A 24,793-nucleotide genomic window follows, 5' to 3' on the forward strand; every position below is an offset into this window, starting at 1 on the left:
CATGGTCGCCGTCACCATTTTGATCTGTTCACCGCCCTGTCCGCCGTTCCGATCCATGCACACAGAGGCGAGCCGTGCGCACAAATACCTTGTGCGCACAACGTCGCACGCCCAAGTACCGTGTGCATAGCCATGCGCTTACTGTGCCGGGCACATAACTTCGATCTGTGCGCACAACAGCGCGCACATCTCCCTGAGCGCGCACCAAACCTACGCGCACAACTTCGACGCACCGGAGCACACAACTGTATTTTACGCACACAAGCCTTGGCACCACCGGAAAAGAAGCTCAGGGCCTTTGCCCAGCATGCCATATTAGAGCTGCAAAGCATGAGGAGGCCACGGCCCTGTGTATGCAGTGCGAAGAGGCCCTAGGGGATCCAACTCATGGCCCTCCCCAGCCGGTACTGGGTTCCAGCCTCTTGAGCAGTACGCCGGACCTAGCATTGCACAGTGGGACCCCCCCTCAAATGGGGCTCCCCAGGGACACAGCGCCCCTTAGTCTACACCCAGCATCTATCTTCTAGGAGGAATTCTTCAATGGTCTGCATACCTTCATCCACATGCAACTGGGGCCTCCTATAATACGGCCACAGGCTCCACCAGAGGACCTCAACATCCCAGGACCCTTGTCCAGGGAAGTGATCCCACCGCCCAGAAGCCCCACCTTCAGGGACATGGACAACTCTGATGAGGATTCAGAACCCCTGGAGGAAGGGGAACTCCCTCCGGGGACAGAGCCCCCACCGAACCATGAGACGCTTCTTCACCAAGGATGAGCTTCCAGACCCTGGTCACACATAGCTTAAAAGAGCTTGCCATCCCAGGCACAAGTGCCTCGGGGGAACCTAAGACGAACCCCCTAATAGAGGGACTCCATCAGACCTCCCGCCATTTCCCACTATTACAAGCCATCAAGCAAGTAATTGACCTGGAATGGGATGCCCCGGAAACTACGTTCAAAGGGGGGCGGGCTCTGGCAGCCATGTACCCTCTGGACCCAGCTGCCAAAGATCTCCTGGCATGTCCGAAAGTGGATGCCATGGTCTGCGTGGTCTCGAAGCACACTACTATCCTGGTGGAGGGAGGAGCAGCACTCAAGGATGCTCAAGACAGACATCTGGAATCTATCCTCAAACAGTCCTTTGACGTCTCCGCTATGTCTTTACAGATCATGGCCTGCTGTGCCATGGTGACACGTGCCTGCTTATCACAGACCAGGAACAACACTCCTGGGGAGGCCCTGGAACCAGCTGTATCATTCCTCGCGGACGCCGCTTCTGATCTAGTGTGCACCACAGCTAGAGGCGTGTCATCCGCCGTGGCAGTCAGAAGACAACTCTGGCTCCGAAACTGGTCGGCTAATGCATCCTCCAAAACGAGACTCACAAGGATGCCTTTCAAGGGAACACTCCTGTTCGGAAGTGAACTAGAGAAGCTAGCCAACAAATGGGGCGAGTTCCCACTGCTGCGGCTACTGGAGGACAGGAATAAGAGAAACCAGCGATCCTTCCTTCGAACCTCCAGGGGCAGAGGATCATGGCGCTTCAACCCATACAGAAGCACATATCAAGCGGCCCACCCTGCAGGCCAAAGCCAGTCCTTTCGGAACAAGCACAACAAAAGGGGAGCCAGCTCGGGCCCAGGCCCCAGCCACACCCCACAATGAAAATCAGCGGACCCGTCCAAAGGAAGAAGCCATAGGGGGCAGACTTGCCCTATTCTACCAAAGATGGGTCGAGATAACTTCGGACAAGTGGATCCTATCCATCATTCGAGAGGGATATTACCTGGATTTCCACCACCTCCCTCTGCACAAGTTTGTGGAATCCACCTGCCACGACCCTTCCAAGAAGATGGCAGTGGAAGCTACACTGACCAGATTGCTAGCCTTAGAGGCTATAACACCGGTGCCTCCACAACAAATAAATACTGGACATTATTCCATCTATTTTATCGTCCCCAAGAAAGAAGGAACGTTCAGACCCATCCTGGACCTCAAGGCGGTCAACAGTCACCTGAAAATTCCTCGCTTCCGCATGGAAACCCTACGCTCGGTAATAAGGGCAATACAACCGGGAGAGTTCCTTACATCCATGGATCTGTCGGAAGCCTACCTACACATTCCGATCCATCAAGAGCATCAGCGTTTTCTATGCTTCTCGATCCTAGACCATCACTACCAGTTCCAGGCACTACCATTCAGGTTAGCCACTGCACCCCGGACGTTCACCAAGATCTTAGTGGTGGTGGCAGCAACACTGAGGAAGGAAGGAATCCGCGTGCACCCTTATCTAGACGATTGGCTGATCAAGGCGAAATCCCCAGAGGAAAGCCACCAGGCAACCAACAGAGTCAAAACTCTACTGGAGAGCCTCGGGTGGGTGGTCAACACAAACAAGAGCTGCCTGCAGCCCTCCCAATCTCTAGAATATTTGGGAGTGTGGTTCGACACCAAACAAGACAAGACCATCCTGACACCGAGAAGGAGATCAAAACTGATGACCCTGTTGAGCGAACTTCGCCCCACAGCACGAGATTTCGTACAAGTCCTTGGCCTCATGGCATCCACAGGAACAAGACTATCCTCACCAAGCTGGATCCTGCTCACCACGGATGCCAGCCTACAAGGATGGGGAGCACACTGCCAGGAGCTAACTGCCCAAGGGCAATGGAACAAAGAAGAGTCGGGATGGAACATCAGTCGCCTAGAAGCCTGGGCAGTCAGACTAGCCTGCCTACGATTCGGTCACAGACTCCGAGACAAAGCAGTCAGAGTAAAGTCGGACAACGCCACAACAGTGGCCTACATCAACCGTCAGGGAGGAACCAGAAGCCAACAGGTGTCTCTGGAAATTGACCTCCTAATGTCTTGGGTGGAAGCGAATCTTCAAGAGATCTCGGCCGTCCACATCGCCGGGAAAGACAACGTCGCTGCAGATTACCTCAGCAGAGAAAGTCTAGACCCAGGAGAATGGGTCTAGACTTTTGACCACAGTATTCCAATTGATAGTAAACCGTTAGGGAACACCAACCATGGACCTCCTGGCAAACCAGTTCAACTCTCAAGTGCCCAGTTTCTTCAGCCACAGGTGGGAACCCCAGTCCCAGGGAATCAATCCCCTGGTACAGACCTGGCCACAGGAGACTCTGTTATACGCCTTCCCGCCATGGCCCCTATCGGGTGAAATCATCCACAAGATAGAAGTACTGGTCCCCTGTGGTGTTCTAGTGGCCCTGGACTGGCCAAGATGACCGTGGTACGCAGACATGTGAAGACTGCTGACAGGGAGCCCCCTTCCACTACCTCCAATCAGAGACCTGCTCCAATAGGGACCGATCCTCCACGAGGATCCAGCTCGATTCTCTCTTACGGTCTGGCCATTGAGAGGACTCGCCTAAGGAAGAGCGGATACTTGGGGGCAGTAATTGACACCCTACTCTGAGCACGCAAGTTCTCCACATCCCTAACATACATAAGGATTTGGAGAGTATTCGAAGCCTGGTGCGAGGACCGTGACATCATACCACTCTGTCAAAATTAGTGCGATTTTTGGAATTCCTGCAGAACGGCCTACAGAAAGGATTGTCTCTCAACTCCAGCAAGATACAGGTGGCCGCATTGTCATGCTACGGAATCATAGCCTCTCACCCGGATGTCTCCCGCTTTCTGAAAGGAGTCAAGCAGATCCGACCACCCCTAAAGTGGCCCGTGCCTCTTTGGAACCTCAACCTGGTCAAAGATTTCCTGGCAGGAACCTCCTTCAGACCTCTCCGCGGCCTGTCTGACTATTAACATTGAAGACAGCCTTCCTGCTGGCAGTCTGTTCTGCCTGTCGTATATCCGAGGTACAAGCACTGTCCTGCCGAGAGCCATTCCTCAGACTCACCCCGGGAACCATCCAGTTACGCACAGTTCTGTCGTTCCTCCCCAAAGTGGTGTTTCACTTCCATCTCAACCAGACCATCTCACTACCATCGCCAGATGAGCATAAGAATTTGGAAGAGGCTCGAAGTCTACGCCATCTCAATGTCAGCAGGCTCCTAGTCCGATACCTGGAAAGATCGGAATCCGTAAAAGACGGACCATCTATTCGTCCTTCACAGTGGGAAGAAGCAAGGGAAGCGGCCTCGCGAGCAACCATAGCCCGCTGGATCAAACAAGTCATCAAGGCGGCCTACATAGAAGCAGGCAAGCCACTGCCTTTACAAGTCAAGGCCCATTCTACTAGATCCCAGGCAGTGTCCTGGGTGGAAACCAAGATGCTGTCACCTGCCGAGATCTGCAGGGCGGCGACATGGTCCTCCATCCACACCTTCTCCAGGTTTTACCGCCTGGATGTTCAGGCTCGGGAGGACACAGCATTTCCAAGGGCAGTACTAAGTAGGTCACAGGCAGCCTCCCACCCGGTTCGGGAGTAGCTTTTATACATTCCATTGGTCCTGAGTCCATCTGCTACATGCTAGGAAATGGAGAAATTACTTACCTGATAATTTCGTTTTCCTTAGTGTAGACAGATGGACTCGGCATCCCACCCACGGCTGCCGTTACTCATGGAATTCTCTGGTGACATCCCCGGGAGCGAGTGATTCACGGGTAAGCCATGCTTCCCTTCAGCTAGGACACCCATCCTACCGGGTGTCGACGTTTCCCGGTTGAGGGCACTGGCGGTCTCCAGCTATAACCAATTCAACCGGTCAAATTGTTAACCACATTATAAAGTTAATCAAGTTATTCAAATTATTCAGTCATCCATATATCCACAATGCTTTTCAAGGAGAATACTGAAGAGCTGCACTTCCTGCAGGGGTATATGTACTAGGGCTGACATCAGATTGAAATCTGATCCATCTCCAGTTGCTATCAGGAGTACACTATACCCATTGGTCCTGAGTCCATCTGTCTACACTAAGGAAAATGAAATTATCAGGTAAGTAATTTCTCCAATTTTTTCTTAATTTTAGGAACACCGTTATCAAAAAATGCCTACAGATTTAATTATTTTATAATTTTATTCCAGGCAAATTGCCAAATATCTGAAGACATATGAGACAGTGTAACCAATAAAGAATCCCTTGATACACCGATCATTACCTTTTGTTGTGCTTTCCACCAATCCTTTATGAAAAGACTAATAGATTCTATCCCCTTCTGTATTTAATTGCCATTTTATTCCTTGCCCATGAACTATATATAATTCGCAGAGATTGAGAGAACTGTGTCAGTAAAGAGATTAGACTAGTCTGTTTACAAAATATTTCCCATTGTTTAACTAATATCTCTGTACCAAAATCTTTCCTAAGCTTTTTGTGAACAGTTTGTTCAATTCTTACCCTCCGTACATGATGTTAATAAAAAACAGAAACGGTTTGAGGAAACTCCAAAATGGATGTACAAATTTCCATAATATCTGAGTTTTCTTGTAACATGGATAATAGAATAGTTCCTAAACTGGAGTCTCTGGATTTCCTGGTCAACTTTACCAAGTTGACCAACTTTACTTGTAATTCACCTTGAGTCCATTCTTGGGGGGAGAAAAAGTTGGAATATCAAATGTTCATAAGGAAACAAATAAATCTGGTTCTCCTTCAAAGAATTCAGTTCATAGGAGCCTGGATAAACTTGCTTCTGGAAAAAAGTGTTTCTCCCCCTCTTTAACAGTCCTGAGCATCAGCAAGGTCGACCCTTGTCTTTCTTGAGTGCTTTGTTGTTGCAGTGCATTGATGGTTCTTACTCATCTGCATATGGCCATTTATTGTGGCCTCCAAAGCCAATTGGATCAGTTCCAACCATTATCCCACTAAATCTTAATGACCCCCATGGAATGAGAGCATCCTTTCAAGGGTGGATGAATCCATAGGTTCTAAAGGGTCCCTTGCTGCACAGCCCACCACATATAGTGACTCTTGTCTAGCAACCCTTCCACTAAGGGGTGAGTGAAGCATACCCATGTGGCATGGACCCTAATAAATAGTCATCTAAAAATCAACCACTTGTTGCTGTGAGTCCTCTACTATGCTCTAACGGCTTTCTCTCACCTTCTTTAAGGAAGGAGAATCTTGATCCAGATGAAAAACTAAGGCAACGTATCTTCCGGGAATCCAAAATATATCAGCAGACTGCCTCAGCAGAGTGTTAAAACTGCATGAATGGTTGTTTGATGAAAGGTTTGCAGACAACTTGTTCCATCACTGGGGAACACCAGTGATTGACCAGTTTGCCTCAGAGGATAACAAAGATTGAATATCTGCTCCATGCATTCAAGCAGCTACATATCAACTACCAAACTTTAGTGCTAGTTTGGAGCATCTGTCTACTCTATGCATAGCCACTGATTCCTCTAATCATCAGGACTGTCCAGAAGATCCTTTGGAACAAGGCAAGGATAACATAGAAACAAAGTAACATTGTAATGATCGCAGATAAAGACCAAGTAAACCATACAGTCTGCCCAGCAATTTGCTTATGGTAGTAACTGCCGCTCCATGCAGGTTACCTCCATACATTGCCAATCAACCTTTCTTCATTTCCAACATCTAGCCTCTAGGGATCTAAAGGGTTTATCTTATGCCCTTTTAAATTCAATTAATGTTTTTCTCTTTGGCACCTCTTCCAGAAGGGCATTCTTGGTATCCACCACCCTCTCCGTGAAGAAATATTTCCTGTTGTTGGTTCTGAGTTGGGCCCCCCCCCTGGAGTTTCATATTATGACCCCTAGTTCTACATTTTCTTTCCAGCAGAAAAGGTTCGAAGTTTGCCCATCATTGATAACTTTCAAGTATCTGAAGGTTTATATCATTTCTCTCCTGCATCTCCTCTCCTCCAGGGTATACATGTTTAGCTCCTTCAGCCTATCTTCATAAGTCCAATTCAGACCTCACACCATTGTGGTCATCCTTCTCTGGACTGCTTCCATCCTGTCTGTCTTTTTTGAGATATGGTCTCCAGAACTGAACACAGTACTCCAAGTGAGGTCTCACCAAGGACTTGTACAAAGGGCATTATCACTACTTTTTCCTTACTGGTTAACCCAGCACCATTCTGGCTTTAGCTATCGCTTTGTCACATTGCTTTGCTGCCTTTAGATTGCCAGACACTATTACCCCTGGTCGGTGTACATTAGTCTTTCGTCCCCCATCACATGTAGCTCTTTTGGATTATTGCATCTCAGATTCATGACTCTGCACTTCTTGACATTGAATCCCAGCTGCCAAACTTTCAACCCGTATTCAAGATTTATTCAAACACTTTCCATTCTTTCTACTCCTTCAGGTGTGTCCACTCTGTAGTAGAACTTAGTATCATCCACAAAAAGACGAACTTTATGTTCTGTCCCCTTCCCAATCTTGCTCACAAAGATATTGAACAAAACCAGCCCCAAAACTGAACTCTGAGAAACTCCACTTAACACCATTCTCTGCAAAGTAGGTTCCATTTACTATTACATGTTCTCCTGTCAGTCAACCTGTTTGTAATCCATGCCACCTCCTTGGCACTCACTCATTTTATTCATGAGCCTTCTATATGGGACTGTATCAAAAGCTTTGCTGAAATCCAAGTAGATCATATCAAGCGCCCTTCCTTGATCCAGTTCTGTAGTCACCCAAACCAAAAAATTAATCAGAGTTGTCTGACAGGACCTTCTCTTGGTGAATCCATTCTGCCTCAGGTCCAGCAACCAACCAGATTATAGACAGTTCACTATCCTTTCTGGTAGCAGAGGCTCCATTAATTTTTCCACCTCTGAGTTGAGGCTAACCAGCCTATAGTTTTCAGCCTCCTCTCTACTACCACTATTGTGAAGCAGAACCACATCTCTGAGCACCCTTAGTATCCTGGGATGACCCTCATCTGGCCACATAGTTTTGTCCACTTTCACTTTTCCTAGCTTTTCCCATACATTCTCTTCTATGAATGGGGTTGCATGTACCTCAGTTCCATCCATAGTCTTGTCAACCAGCAACGGTTCTTCTCCAAGGTCTTCTTTAGTGAACACCAAACTGAAGTATTTCTTTAATATATCTGTAACTTCTTCAGCTTTTTCCACACATTATTCCTTGTAAACTATAACACCTTGAGCCTTCTTTCTTTCTCTGATATATCTTAAAAATGTTGTCACCTCACTTTACCTCTTTGGCAATCCTTTCTTCCACTTGACCTTTTACTTTCCTTATTTCTTTCCTCGTCTCTCTCAGCTTTAACTGGTATTCTTCATTGTGTTTTTCTGGGATCCTTTGTACTTCTTGAATGCTGATCTCTTTGGCTTCATTTTTTCAGCCACCTCCTTTGAGAACCAGATCGTTTTCTTTATCTTCTTACTTTAGTTTACTTTTCTAGCATATAGTTTTATTTCCTTTTTAATAGCTTCTTTTAATTTGGTCCGCTTTTGTTCCACATCACCTGTTTTCTCCCAGTTTTCTAGTTCGTCCTCCAGATTCATCTCTATTTGACAAAGTCTGTATTTTTGAAATTCGAAACTTGTAACTTATTGTGACCTCTCTCTATCCTGACTGCAAAGTTGAACTATACCGTCAGATGATCACTGGTGCTCAGGTGAGCTTCTACATGGACATTAGAGACATCCTCATTTGTGAGTATTAGATCGAGTGTTGCCCCCTCTCTCATGGGTTCCATGGCCATTTATTTGAGCAGTGCCCCTGAAACATACCGTACATTATCTTTCTACTTCTTGCAGATTCTGCTGTAGAGATACTCCAGTCCACACCCAGGAGATTAAAATCCCCAAGGAGCATCACTTCTCCTTTTTTGCCCTCCTTTTGGAAGTCCGATCAGATCATTGACCAGTTCTTCTGTTTGTATTGGAAACTTGTAGATTTCACCAGTGTAAATGGAAGCACCATCTTTTTTTTTTTTTTTTTTTTTTTAAGACAGCCCATAAATCCTCTTCCTTATCCTTTGTCCCTTGCATTTCAGTTGCTTGGATATTGTTTTTGATATAAAAAGCTACTCCCAGTTTTCTGTCCTCTCTGTCATTTCTTAACAAGGTATAGCCCAGGATGGCCCTATCCTAATTATGAGGCTCATTAAACAATGCCTCTAACTGCAACAAAATCCAAGTTCACTTCCACCATTAGTACCTGCAGATCTGGAATTTTATTGCTCAGATTTTCTGAGTGGAGAAGAATGAGAAAGTAGAAAGCTGTTATTTACCATTTCAGATAACACTGGGACTATGGACCACTCCATGAAACTAGCATCCACCAGATTTAAAACAAATTGTAGGAAGTATTTTTTTCACTTTGTGCAAAATGAAGCTGTAGAATCTGTTGCCAGAATATGTGGTCAAGGAAACTAACATAGTGGTGTTTAAATGAAGATTGACCAAGTTTCTGAAGGAAAAGTCCATAAACAGTTATTATCTGAAGACTTGGGAAAGCCAGCACTTATCCCTGGGAATGAAATACAAGAAATAGATAGACTATTAAGGTATCTGCCAGGTACTTGTGACCCAAAGTAGCAACTGTAAGAGGCAGGATGCTGAGCTCGATGGACCATGGTCTGACCCAATTGTAGTAGTATTCTAATTATAGTAATGTAGTAAAAGACTTCAGGTAAAGACCAAAATTGCCTATCCAATTTCCCAGCCCGGTGTTCAGGATTGTAACTGCTGCTCTGTGTGGTTACCCTCTCACCTTCTTTTTATAGTTGTAACTGCAGCTACATACAGATTCTTCATCAACAAGCAGGCATGAACCAGCCATAATGCGTGGGTGAATCATCCGACAGTGCCAACACAGACCTAGTTCTAAGAGCTCAAAAAATGTCTTTCTGTATGCTGCCTTGTGAGCATCTCAGTCTTTCTTCTCCCAAACTACTGTACAGATGTGTTCCCAGTTTCTATTTTTTGGCTTCTTGTTTAACCTTGAACTTGGGGAATTCTTTAAGATTGACATGGTCTGTCACAAAAGATATTGAGGCTAAGTCACATACACAGTCACAATCTTCAAGCTGCAAACAGTGGATTCTTCATTGGGGCGGAGAAGAGATATCCTCCAGGACCCAAAGCATTGTGTGTCAATCACCAAGTGCTCAGTTAAGTATTGAAGTTGAAGGTGAATTTTATTTTAAATTAGCTATTAATTTGGAGTACCTTTTTTTTTTTTTGCTTCAATTTTTTTCTGCATTATCTTGTTTGCATGGTTTTAAACCTATTTCTATTTTTCATAGTTATATAAAATATTAAGAATCCTTGCAAGTCTTTATTTAAATGACTGTGTTTATTAAAAGAAAAAAAAAGAGGCTGCTTTATTTTAGGTCTGATTATTCACTGTGCATTGTAGGTCATCAACCCAAAACTATTTAATCAATTTAGAAGCAAAGAAGGTCCACAGGTGCCTCTACAGAAAAACACACATGTACTTGACCTTGTGCTCAGTTAAGTCCTGAAGTTGAATTTTATTTTGTTAGCCATTAATTGTGTTTTATTGCTGTCCATTTTTTTCTGCATTATCTGTGTTTGAATAGTTTAAAATATATTTCTATTTTTCCTAGGTATATAGGGTCCAATATTCAAAGTACATTCAGCGCTATTTAACCGAATAAATAGGAATTATGCGGCTAAATAGCAGCCTTTGAATATGCGCCTACATTAAGCGATCGCCACTTAGCTGTATATGTCCCTTATACGGCTAAAAGTTACACGCAGAAAAAGTAGGTGCGCACTGGGAATCGGGGGCAGAGCAAGTTAGCTGTATAACTTATACGGCTAACTACTGATATTCAGAGTTAGCCGTATAAGTTTACTTCTAAGTTTAGATGTCCCATAGAGCAGGTTTAAACTTAGCCAGGTAGACTTATCCGGCGAAGTATGCACATATACACTTATATTCCGTGGCTTTTGCCGTACCGCTGAATATACATCGCATCTTAGCCAGATTGGGGCCGATTTTTAATCCTAGGCGCGCACGGGGTACATTTGTGAGCGCTACCCAGCGCGCACAAATGTACACCCGATTTTATAACATGAGCGCGCTGCCACACACATGTTATAAAGTCCGGGGTCGGCGCGCGCAAGGGGGTGCACCTTGCGCGCGCCGAGCCCTAGGGAAGCCCCAATGGCTTTCCCCATTCCCTCCAAGGCTGCTCCAAAATCGGAGCAGCCTTGGAGGGAACTTTTCTTTCGCTCCCCCCCCCCCCCCCCCACCTTCCCCTCCCTTCCCCTGTCTAACCCATCCCCCCTACCTTATTTTATGTTTTACGCCTGCCTCTTGCAGGCATATCTTCCGCACGCCGGCCAGCTGCCAGCGCCTCTGGGCCACTTCTCTGGCCACTTATCTGGCAGGCATTCACAATGTAGTGGTAGATCGACTCAGTTGTCAGTTCCAACCACACGAGTGGTCCCTGGATCCCTCAGTAGCGACCAGGATATTTCAGCGTTGGGGGCAACCAACAATAGACCTCTTTGCGTCACATCTGAATCACAAAGTGGACAAATTCTGTTCTCTACACAAACAGAAAAACCAGCCAGCCAAGGACGCCTTTGCTTGCCCTTGGAACTCAGGCCTTCTATACGCGTATCCTCCGATACCGCTCATAACCAAAACTCTAGTGAAGCTTCAACAGGACAAGGGGTCCATGATACTCATAGCCCCGCATTGGCCTTGACAAGTATGGTTTCCCACACTTCTAGACCTCTCGATCAGGGATCCTATTCGTCTGGGTGTAGCTCCCACTCTCATAACTCAGGATCAGGGTCGGTTGTGCCATCCCAACCTTCAATCTCTATCCCTGACAACATGGATGTTGAAAGCTTGATTTTACAATCACTTAATCTTTCAACCAATGTATCTCAAGTGCTTATAGCTTCACGTAAACCTTCCACACGAAAGAACTATTCTTTGAAATGGAAAAGATTCACTTTGTGGTGCAGGCAAAAGAGTATTGATCCTTTCTCCTGACCCACAACTTCTCTACTAGACTATTTATGGCATCTTTCAGATTCTGGTCTTCAGACATCATCTGTCAGAGTCCATTTAAGTGCAATCTCAGCTTACCATAACAAGATGGGAGATGCACCAATATCCATACAACCTCTTGTCAGCAGGTTTATGAGAGGTTTAACTCAACTTAAACCACCAATTCGGCCACCAGTCACAGAATGGGACCTGAATCTGGTCTTAACAAGACTCATGCGTTCTCCTTTCGAACCCATGAATTCCTGTGATCTTAAATTTCTCATATGGAAGACTATCTTCCTCATAGCCATTACATCGGCTAGAAGGGTTAGTGAGTTACAAGCACTTATCACGTACTCACCATATACAAAATTCCTATATGACAGAGTGGTCCTCCGTACACATCCAAAATTCCTTCCCAAGATTGTCACGGAATTCCACTTGAACCAATCCATAGTTTTACCCACATTCTTTCCAAGGCCTCATTCTCACCAAGGAGAACGGGCCTTACATACCTTGGACTGTAAATGTGTGCTAGCATTTTACATAGACCGCACTGCAGTCCATAGAAAATCCACTCAGCTCTTTGTATCTTATGATCCAAATAAACCAGGTAAAGCAGTGGGTAAACATACTCTATCCAACTGGCTAGCAGATTGCATACAGTTGTGCTATAAAAAAGCAGGCCTTCCTCTCCAAGGGCGAGTAAAGGCGCATTCAGTAAGAGCAATGTCAACCTCAGTAGCACACTATCGTTCAGTGCCAATCCTTGACATATGTAAAGCAGCAACATGGAGTTCTCTTCACACCTTTGCAGCTCATTACTGTTTGGACAAACAAGGACGACAAGATTCAGCCTATGGACAATCTGTCTTAAAGAACTTGTTTCCAGTTTGATCCCAACTCCTTCTACCTCCAACCTGCTCTGATCTTCGGCTGCCTCATTTTCACCAACAATACTTCACTGTTGCTTCACTACAAAATGACTCAGCCTCTAGCTTGCTAATCACCCATATGTGAGGACTAGCATCCTGCTTGTCCTGGGATAAAGCAAAATTGCTTACCTTGTAATAGTTGTTATCCCAGGACAGCAGGATGTAGTCCTCACAAAACCCACCCGCCACCCCGCGGAGTTGGGTCTCATACCTTTTATTTTATTTTGGCTAAAGCTTATTGCTACATACGAGACTGAAGAGATACCCCTGTGGCAGAGAATATCATGGCATGCTGGGCATGCTCAGTGGCCAAACAGTGCCAGTCAAAAGTTTCTAGAAACTTTGACAGAAAGTTTTCCCGCAATAGGGCTCCGTCAGTGACGTCACCCATATGTGAGGACTACATCCTGCTATCCTGGGATAACACCTATTACAAGGTAAGCAATTTTGCTATTTACCTTAAGCTGTCTGCAATGAAAAAGGAGCTGACTCATCTGAAAGAAGAATTATCCAGGTTTTAGATAGTCTGAAAAAAAAATAAGAGGAGGTTATCTCTCCCAACTCCCACAGAAAATTCAGAAACCCAGGATTAAATGGTTTACAATGGGTTCTGGTAGAACAAGAACTATGACTGAATCACCAAATTTCCCCAATTTTGCAGCATCCCACTCTCACAGAGTGTTATAATCTGGTGTGGTTGTGGACCCTGGATCGTAGTGAGAGCTGACTCCATCCACAGGGAGGAGCCCTGTGGGGGCTCACTATGATGGGCATGGCCTCAGCAGAGAAGGACACAGATAGGAGAGACTTTATTGTACTGGAACTGTGGGAAATACCCACAGCGTGGAGAGAAGACATAGTCCATAGTAGTAAGGCAGCTCAATGTAGATATCCCTGGTAGTGGCCCGCAGAGCGGGGTACGCCAGGGACCTCCTCTCAAGATGGTACCTCTAAGGATGGATCCGGTAGAGGCCCAGCGCGCGGGGTATGCCGAGGATCAGCGAGTAGTAGTAGTTCAGAGAGATGCAGAAGGTCAGCAGAGCAAAGTAGAAGATGGTGCTACGCCAGAGTGTAGAAGGGTAGCTGGGATGAGCACGGTAGTGGCCCGAAGCACGGGGTACACTGGCGGTTCCGTCAGCTAGGTGGTCAAGACGATAGTAGTACTCACAAGGCTGAACTAGCTGAGTCCTGAAGAAGGATGACAGGGATCTCCAGGCAGGAAGGTCCTTCAAGGAGCGGATAGCCAGAATGTAACAAGGCCCGCGAGGAGCGGGTACCCAAGGCGTTCAAGTTCAGGAAGCAGTTCAAGTAGTGAAGCGAAGCATCTTCGAATGGAGAGGAATAAAAAGGAAGGAAGTCCTTGCTAACTCGTAGGAAGCATAGGCTGGCAGGGTTTAAATACTTCAGGCGGATGATGTCATGCGGAGGGGACGCCCCCGAGGTTCGCACCATGACGTGGATAAGAGAGGGCCTGGCGCACACGTGCCCTAAGTGGCAGACGGGATCGCCCATGCCGTCCTGGGGACGCCGAGGAAGGCAGTGTTTACAGGCTGAGGCCGCCATGGCCTTGAGAATCGTCGTAGCAGGGAAAAGAGAGGTGGTCAGCAAAGGTCGCAGCCGTCTGCGACCGGGTGCAACACAGAGAAGTCATCATCCAAGATTCAGAAACCCAAGAATAATTGATGAAAGTGGACTCTGGCAGAATAAGGCCTGTAATGAAGACATCCAGTCTCCCTACTGCTAACCTTACATAAAGGCTTTTCTGCATTGGAAATGGAAAAGCCCCAGCAATAGAAAATGAAATGGTGCCTGAAAGGGAACTAGTTCCCCAGTCACACAGAAATCCTTTAATATAATCAAATATCATAAAAGAAAGTTTCTGCTGTGATTGCGTATGTTTCCTGCTCGTTTCTTTCTTTATCCATGTTCATATTGCTTGGATTAGGTGTGTAGATCATTCGTTATTGTGCTCAGGGTGTACGAAGGTGCATGCCCCTTTGTCGTGCTCCTTCGGCTCACAGCGCCTCGTGCCTAGGTGCCGCGTTTAAATCCCCCTTTTGGTGTGCTTTTCTGACGTCAGCAGCTGGGTTACCATGAATTTTATGGGTCTGTCCAACCTTCGCTAGATCTTTAGTGTGCTGACCTAGCATGGCAATTTCTTATGTTCTGAAAATCCACTTCAAGTATCTCAGTAAGGTATTTATTGTAAAGCTATTGTAGTGGATGAAAGGATGGGGGGGTTGTCTTGCAGTCTGAATTACACAAATTCACTAATAAAATAATGATACCTGATTATGACTTATGTAAAAATATGAAAAGCTATATTTTTCTGTATAATATATGTACAAAGAATGTCTGTGACAATAAAACAGGTTATATATCAGCACAATGAGAAAATATCTTTCCCCTAATAAAGGAGATAATTATATATACAAATGGCCTAGCAATAAGCGGTTACTTTCCTGGAAGTGCATCCTCTTATCTCTCCAGTCAATGGCCACAAGCTTTATCTCTTTTAAGGGCTGAAACAGCACCAGGAACTTCGAGTCGTTGCAGAGTTTGTCATGCTAACCTCTCTTGGTTCAGCTCTCAGCAGAGGTCTGCCCTGCTAGGGTCTTATGTCTTTGGGCGACACATGTACTGAACAGTTTTCTTTGTCTACTAGCCCTCCTTGAAATATTACCAGTGTATGTGTCACGACAACTCTGAAATGGTGGATTCTTCTCTTTTGTATGCACTACTTGTAATCGCCATTTTGCCCAGACATTCTCTCTCACATGTGTGACCATTAGTTCTGCCCTTCTCAAAATCTAAACACATACTGCTCATGTAAATAAAAGCAATTGTATAATTCAGATAGAAATACTACTGGAAAACCAATATAAACGGGTCTGTAAATACTGTGTATATAAACTAAACCTAGGTAGATGCCAGGTGTTTTCAGCTCTCGGCACTTGTAGAACTACTTGATTCTACTTTTCACTGAATACAAAGGACGAGATTTAACTCCCTAACTACCAGCTGGCTCTAAGTGGTGTTCTTATCCTCTAAGTCTTGTCTCCACCTTGTAATTTGTATCTCTCTGCCTGTGATCTTAAAGTTTACAAGCTATTTCTATCAGAGGGGGAGCAAGGAGGGCTGTGGAGGGAGGGCTGTGGTTGGAGGGCTATCTAACTGCCCAGAATCCTGTAATTTCTTCTTTATGCTTTCAGCAATAATGTATTTGTTATCTTTTCTAGCAAAATATTCAGTACTTCCCAAACAAGCTATGTGCTGACCTTGTACTATAATTATGGAGTATAAGTTGGTTTTTTTTTTCTCTAACAGCCTCTTGCGCTGTTTTATAACATACTACACCTTCACCATCCTCTTAGTACTAAATTCTGATCATGCTCTTAACACTAAATGGGGCCTATCTGGCCGTATCACGTACAGCTAGATAACTGTAAGGGAAGACTGTGTAACACAAGTAAGATTTACAGTGAATTTAAGCAAATACAAAGCTGCATCCTATCATAACAACTGTATTTTTCTTTGATAAGGAGCTAAATTAACCTTTCCTGTGATACATTGAAGTGACTTGTGCAAATTTGTTCCTTTACTGCTAAGTCAGCTGTACAGCTTTTGGAATAATTCTGGCTGAAGATGCTGTTTTCAGAAAAAGTATTCCAAATGGCCCAACTGCTTGGGAGAGGGAAATACCAGGGTGTGTCAAAGTCCTCGTAAATTCATGTCTTACATCCATCTCCTCATCCCCCCCTTTTTTTTTTTTAAACTTTGTTATACTTTCAGTACGTGACATTTGAGTTCTAAATGGAGAGCATGTTTATGGATTTTTGGGATTCAGGTGCATCTTTTTATTCTATCAAATGTTTTTCCTTGCGCAGTGTCGATGGTTAGTTTGCAGTACATTTTTATTCATAATATTTCTTAAATTGAATATTCATTGTTCTAGAGTATACTAAACTAGATGCTTGCCAAGGCCTAGGCATTAATCTTTAGTTAGATTCCCAGCTAAATGTTTATCTATGTTAGCCATAATATTGTAAAGTGCAAAATTGTTTCAAGTGCAAAAGTCACAAAACCAGTTGCAAAAAAATCTTATTTGCTTAGTAATTTTTCAGCACTGTGTTTCTTCAACTACTTTTAGAGTGGAAAATCAGGAATAACAGCAGCTATGGAATTAATTGCTTCTTGATTCTCTCCTGTCCCAGTATCTCTCTCTGTTTTGTTCCCTACTGGGATGAGATCTAACAATTTTTTTAAGTTACTTTTTTTTTTCTTTCTTAGCAGGACCTTCCCATTCCTTCTGTCTTCTAGTTAATGAATTAATGCACTAACAACTTTAAAATAAAAAAAAACTTTACATTTGCATTTCACTTGCTGAGTTTTGTTTAATAGTTTATGGTTTCACGCTCATTGCTTCTCCTGGGGGGGGGGGGGGGGGGGGGGTGGAGGTAAAGGAAGACAGTGTATGGTGATGTTTTCTATCCTGCCTTGTTCTGTCTCCTGTCTGGGGGAACAGCTTTCTCTGGTCCCAAAGGAAAAAATGAAATTAGAACAGTAGAAGCCAGTAGTTTCAGTCTCTCTAGCTTCCTTCTGTTCTGTTGCAGGAGGAGATTCATGGAGAGGGCAGATATAGGCAGCGGCTACAGTCATTTAAAAAAATCAATACACTTACTTCTTGTTTCTCCAAAGGAGGCAGGGGAGGAGAACGCAAAAGCAGCAGCAGTGTTTCTTCCAAGTGGCAAGGTGCAGGTGCCTTCATTCACTAACCCTCCCCTCTCCCCTTTAGTGCTTGTGCTGTTTTCACAAGAGCAGGGGGGCTAGAAGGAGTCAAGAGCACCGAAATAGCTGAGGAAACATTGCGAATATGCTGCATAGCACAAGTGATGACATTGTCAGGTCAGTTTTAGGGGTATATCAATTGAAAAAAAATACAAATTTTGTTTCAATGTTTTTTATCAGAGTTTCTTGGTTATAACTGAAAATTTATAATTTATCATTTTATAAAACGAATCATTTAGTGAAGCAATGACAATCATGTTCTCCATATATTGTTTTTTCTTTCACCTTTTAGGAAAGATCCTCATGGGTTTTTTGCCTTTCCAGTAACTGATGCTATTGCACCTGGATATTCTATGATAATTAAACATCCCATGGATTTTAGCACAATGAAAGACAGGATCTCAGCCAATGAGTATAAATCTATTACAGAATTCAAGGTGAGCCTATAATTCTATTAGACTTAGCTAATAGAAGTCGTTCAAGCCAAGGTTTCAATTACAATAAAAATCACGTTTAAAAGTATGCATAAATAAGTCCACCTCATGCAGTTCATGAAAATAGGAGACAGAGAAAAATGTTATTCTCAATTGACAAGCAAGGCTGAATTAGCCAAGACATTGGTGATGTCATCCAGTGGCACCGAGCAGATTTATCTCTTAGCTTTCGCTCTACTAAACATGTGCAAGAGTTCCCACGCAGGAGTTGCTTCGCGAACCACCTTGGTCTTTTTTCATTTGAGCACCAGCATGGATGTGTACTTCTATCTCTCTAACGTTTTTTCTGTAAAAATCTTTATAATTTTTTTCAAAAAGTTGCCTTGCTATCTCAGCAGCCCCCAAACAGTCTGTCCATCCATCCAATTAATTTAGCATTATAGTTCTCATCACTCTTTAGAGATCCCCTGTATTTATCCCATGCTTTCTTGAATTCAGATACTGTTTTTGTCACCTCTTCTTCCACTTACAGTACTTGAATGTAATCCGTTTCAAATGCCAAAAAGTGGAATTAAAGCAAATAAAACTGTGTGTTATTTATTAGGTGTTGTTTGATGGGTCTGCTGATTTGAAATATTTTGTTAATGTTTGGGAAATTTTATAAACATTTTTTAAGTTTAGATGAGTTTTTAATTATTGGATGTTTTATTCATCAGTAGTATTGAAATATTTATTCTTAGTATGGTTTTACTATTACGATTCATGTTTTATATTTCTTGATTTTATTATTTGATGTTTTATGAGAAATGGTGATGTTCTGTTTTTCCATTATTGCACTGCATACAGAGTTTGGCTTATTGGAGTTTCCCATTCAGATTTTTTCTGCATGTTTCTATGTAACCATCCTCTCCAATAGGGGAGAGTTTCCAGCACTGCCTGGAGGAGTGGGCAAGATCACCAAAGATCACTGGGTTCTTAAGATTGTGGAGTCTGGATACTACTTGCATTTCTCCTGGCTTCCTATACGTTTTCATTGCTCAGCCTTCAGTCTGAATCTGTCTCACTCAATACGACTCTGCCTGGAGGTGGAATTACTCCTCGAACAGCAGGCAATAGAGCTGGTTCCTCCCCATCACCATGACCAAGGATTCTACTTCTGCTGCTTCCTTGTCCCCAAGAAATCTGGGGGACTGAAAACTTTTTAAGAAGCCTGAACAAACACATACTCAGGAGAAATTCAAAATGGATTCCTTCCACACAGTCCTCTCCTTCATCCAGAGCAGGAGAATGGATATGTGTTCTAAATCTAAAGGATACTTATGCTCATATTCCCATCCATCCCAACCACTGGCTTTACCTGCACTTTATGGTGGACTCTTCCCACTATCGTACAAATTATTCCCCTTCGGCTTCTCAGCAGCAGGGTCTTTACCAAGTGCTTGGCTTTAGTAGCAGCACATCTGTGGCATAAGGGCATCCAAGTCTTCCCATATATTGTCAACTGACTTGTGACTGTGAACTCCAGGGAAGATGTACTAGCTGCCCTGCCAGTTCTGCTGCTACAATTGCTATAGTTCCTGGTGAATTTAGAGAAATCAACTCTAATCCCCTCCCAGAAGTCAAATTAATTAAAACGTGGATAGATTCTGTACAGGAAAGCACTTTGCTTTCATCAAATTGGGCAAATACTCTCACATCCTTGTATATAAACTGTTGAATGCAGATCAGTCAACAGCCAGAGAAATTCTAGTTGTTGAGGCCCACATGGCTGCGATTCATGTAATTTCATTATCTTGCCTTCACACATGGCTCTTGCAGTGGCATCTCTGCTCTCAATAGGAGCAGTTCACTCAACCCCTACAACCAAAGTGGGCATTTTACACCAAATAAAAAAAGGTCTACGCTGGTATTATAATTTTGTCTGCCGTGTGGCCTCATTGTACTCCTATCCATCCATCCCAGACGATCAAGCTGCCAAAAAAGCCACTGAACTAGCAACATATTTCAAGAAAAAAATCACAGACCTTATATCATCTTTAAAAGCCAACAAGTGCTCACATTTGACCCCTCTCTACCCAATTCACCTCCAACAGAACTCAACTCTGAATAAATTTGAACTTATTTCCTCCTTAGAAATTGAAACAGTCCTAAAAAAACTTAAACCCTCTTCACACCCCACAGATGTGATCCCTTCAAACTTACTTATAGCCATCCCCAAAACAGTTGCCAAAGCCATCGCAGACATTATCAACTGTTCACTAACTCAAGGCCATGTTCCAGACGCGCTAAAACTTGCAATCCTCAAACCACTCCTGAAAAAACCCAACCTTTCCCCAAACGACCCAGCCAATTTCCGACCGATTGCAAATCTCCCATTCATCTCTAAAATACTGGAAAAAATAGTAAACAGACAACTGACGGAATACCTTGATGACAACAAAATTCTAGCACCATCTCAATATGGTTTTCGAAAAGAACGGAGCACTGAAACTCTCTTAATCTCTTTAACTGACACAATACTCTTGAATCTTGATAAAAAAAACAATCCTGCTTACTCATACTCCTCGATCTGTCAGCCGCATTCGACACGGTGAATCACTCCCTACTCATAGAACGTCTAACCGACATTGGAATCAAAGACTCCGCACTAAACTGGTTTAAGTCATTTCTACAAAACAGATTTTACAAAGTTAAAATCAACAACAATGAATCACATCCCGTCGACTCCTCTATGGGAGTCCCTCAAGGCTCTTCATTATCTCCGACTCTTTTTAACATATACCTTTTACCGTTATGCCAGCTCTTATACAAACTCAATCTTAAACATTTCATCTACACAGACGATGTACAAATTTTGTACCAATTAAAGAATCCATTCAAAAAACACTAGAATTCTGGAACTCCTGCCTGTCTTCCATTAACAACTTGCTCTCAAGCCTTAATCTAATACTCAATTCTAACAAAATGGAAATTCTCCTTATCTCTCAAGACAGTAACTATGCAAGGCCAAACGTACACCAAATAAATCAACCTTCCTTTTCTACTCAAGTGAGAAACCTAGGTGTCATCATGGACGATCAACTAAACCTAAAGAGATTCGTCAATAACACTGCTAAGGAGGGCTTTTTTAAATTACAAGTCCTTAAACGCCTCAGACCACTACTGCACTTCCAAGACTACAGATCAGTACTCCAAGCAATCATTTTCTCTAAAATCGATTATTGCAATTCATTGCTAATCGGCATTCCAGCTAACACCCTTAAACCCCTTCAAATGCTGCAAAACGCCGCAGCCAGGATACTGACCAAGACCAACAGGAGAGATCATATTACCCCCATTTTGAGGGACCTACATTGGCTCCCAATTAAGTACAGAATCTTATACAAAACACTAACAATCATTCAAAAAACCATTCACAAGGGCAGTCCTCTGGAACTCAACTTTCCCCTTCAACTTCATCTACCAACCAGACCAACGAGAACAGCATACAAAAACACTCTCCAAACAACACACGTCAAAACTTCGCTAAGCAAACGTGCCTTATCCTCGGCAGGTCCATCAATATGGAACGCTCTTCCTTCTTTTCTCCGGACAGAACATTGCCCAATCAACTTCAAAAAAAGACTAAAAACCTGGCTATTCGAACAAGCGTTCAAATCATGATAATAAAACACATCAATGCCTACGCACCAGCAAATAATATATCCAAAGACTCTCAAACCAAGCTTGAAACATAATACATTACAACTAAGATAATATTCAGTCTCTCCTTTATCTATTATGTTATAAGTTATTTTACCCATGTATTCTGTTCCAAGTTTTTAAGAACCCTGTTCTATGTAACTTGCACTCTTCTTGTATGTCTTTTTCAGTTACAATGTAAACCGAGATGATATGCAAATTCTGCATGAATCCCGGTATATAAAAAGTTAAATAAATAAATAAAATATCCAGTTGACTGACACCTCCCGATCTGCAGAGGCCTCCAGTGAGCTCTGCTGCTAGCCACCTAAGCCGTCTCCTCACAGGTCATCCAACTCAGCCTATGGTGCAGCCTTCTCTCCACCTCAGTGAGCCTATTCTTCAGCCTTGCCAAGCTCCTCCTCTCTGCCTATACCACTCCCAAACTTCAGTGTTACGTAATCCAGCCTTGCCAAACTCTCCTCGCTTTTACATGGAGTTGCCCTTGGTTCCTTGCCCTAGCCACTGTTTCCTTGCCTTGCCTTACTTTGTGGCCTTCGGATCCTCTTGCTCATTGCCTTTTGGCCTAAGGGTGGTCTTGTTTCTTGCCTGGTCTTGTGGCATAGGGGCCTTCTTGCTCCTTTCCCTGCCTTTTGGTCTACCTAGGCCTTGCCTTACTCTGTGGCCTATCTAGGTTTCGCTTTGCGTTGCCCCTCTAGGACTTACCTTGCCTAGCGCCCTACGGACTTCCTTTATCACTACCTTCGGGCCTTTATGTTCCGTGTTCTTGTCTCACCCTGTCCTGTCTTGTCTTCATCCAGTCCTTGCCTGCACTCAAGCCCCCAGTTCCAGTCCTTGCCTGCACTCAAGTCCCCAGTTCCAGTCCTTGCTTTCACTCAAGCCCCCAGTTCCAGTCCTTGCTTTCACTCAAGCCCCATTTCCAGTCCTTGCCTGCACTCAAGCCCCATTTCCAGTCCTTGCCTGCACCCAAGCCCCAGTTCAGTCCTTGCCTGCACTCAAGCCCCATTTCCAGTCCTTGCCTGCACTCAAGCCCCATTTCCAGTCCTTGCCTGCACTCAAGCCCCATTTCCAGTCCTTGCTTGCATTTCAGCTCCAGTCCTTACATACACTTCGTCCAGTTCAAGGTTCAGTCCTTTCTTGCACTCATCACAGTGTATTACCACTACAGCCAAGACATGCTCTCTTGGCATCCATATTCCAAGGGCCCAACTTACAAGGGAGGGGGCTGGCTAGACAGAAGACTGGCCTATGTCCTGACCTGCTATCTTGTACCATTCCCTGGATAGTGTACCATGAGCCCAGTCCAGCAATCCATGACAGCTGGTGGCTATATCCCTATGCAAGGGGGTTGGGGATTTGAACTACCGACCCTGAAAGTGATAGGCTAGAGATCTGTTGAGAGAGCTATTCCATGTGTAGGAATTGGAGAAGAGTTAGTATTGACAGTTTCCCAGGTACTTTGGGCTGGGCTGGCACTCATTGGTAGTTCACCTTGTTCTCGCAGCTGTTTTAGGTTCTAGCCAGCAGGAATTTCACTGCTGGCACAACATCTACCAAACGTCCAAGACTGTGTCAGCAGGACTATGCTAGAGGTCATTCAACTGCCTAAATCTCCTCTAGGTTACCCAGTAGGTAAAAACATAAGAACATGTCATACTGGGTCAGACCAAGGGTACATCAAGCCCAGCATCCTGTTTCCAACAGTGGCCAATCCAGGCCATAAGAACCTGGCAAGTGCCCCAAAACTAAAGACTATTCCATGTTACCGTTGCTAGTACTAGCAGTGGCTATTTTCTAAGATAACTCAATTAATAGCAGGTAATGGACTTCTCCTCCAAGAACTTATCCAATTCTTTTTTAAACACAGCTATACTAACTGCACTAACCACATCCTCTGGCAACAAATTCCAGAGTTTAACTGTGCGTTGAGTGAAAAAGAACTTTCTCCGATTAGTTTTAAATGTGCCACACGCTAACTTCATGGAGTGCCCCCTAGTCTTTCTATTATTCGAAAGAGTAAATAACCGATTCACATCTACCCATTCTAGACCTCTCATGATTTTAAACACCTCTATCATATCCCCCCTCAGCCGTATCTTCTCCAAGCTAAACAGCCCTAACCTCTTTAGTCTTTCCTTATAGGGGAGCTGTTCCATCCCAAATAGCCATATTCTATGTAAATAATCAAGGGGACACAGGATCATGGACTCTTTGCCAAGAAGCAATAAAGATATGGGAATGGGCATGCAATCATCAAGCTGTCTTGCAAGCAACTTAGCTTCCAGGGATCTTCAGCACGTTAACAGATTGCCTCAGCAGAGCTTTTCTACTACACATGGTTCGAAGGGAGGTATCTTCGAAAGATACTAATGAAACAGGAGAGAGAGAGCATTCCAACAGAAAGGTTCCAATAAAAGCAAACGTCCATATGCTTATAAGTAAAGAATCATCTGAGTTAAAAGATTTCAAATTATCCCTGTCAACTGATAAAGAGATTGTTAATGCAAACAAAAAACATACTTTGAAATATCTGTATGCCTATGCCAGAAGTAAGATGTGAGAGTTAGAGTGTATAGCACTGAGTGAAGAGGTAGACATAAATGGGATCTCTGAGACCTGAAAGAAGAAGGATAACCAATGGGACAGTGCTATACCAGGGTACAAATTATAGTGCAGTCATAGGGTGGATCAGTTTGGGGGGGGGGGGGGGGAGTTAGCGCTGTATGTTAGGGATATGTTTTGTTACATTGTATACTCAGTTCCAACCAGTTTTTGTTAAATGTAAAATAGTACGACCCTTGTCATACTATTCCAATTGTTGTCATGTGAACCGATATGATGTACGCCAACTAATGTCGGTATATAAAAGCAAATAAATATCATAGAGTCTTAACAGGATAAAGATCCTGCAGGAGACTAATGCACAGTGGAGTCTTTATGGGTTGGAATCCCATATGTGATGGGAAAGTGTATAGTAGTGGGGGTATACTATTGTCCTTCTGGCCAAAATGATCAGAT

At 43.9% G+C, this 24,793-nt stretch overlaps 1 protein-coding gene across 1 annotated transcript in view; it reads left to right on the plus strand.

The window, feature by feature from the left end:
- Positions 1 to 24,793, plus strand: part of BRD9 (bromodomain containing 9) — a 328,799-nt gene that overhangs the window by 103,837 nt on the left and 200,169 nt on the right. Inside the window, 1 exon segment of the mRNA XM_029589931.1 lies at positions 17,932 to 18,076. Coding sequence (XP_029445791.1) covers positions 17,932 to 18,076 — 145 coding nt within the window.

The sequence above is a fragment of the Rhinatrema bivittatum genome, chromosome 2, assembly GCF_901001135.1.
Source record: "Rhinatrema bivittatum chromosome 2, aRhiBiv1.1, whole genome shotgun sequence".
NCBI lineage: Eukaryota > Metazoa > Chordata > Amphibia > Gymnophiona > Rhinatrematidae > Rhinatrema > Rhinatrema bivittatum.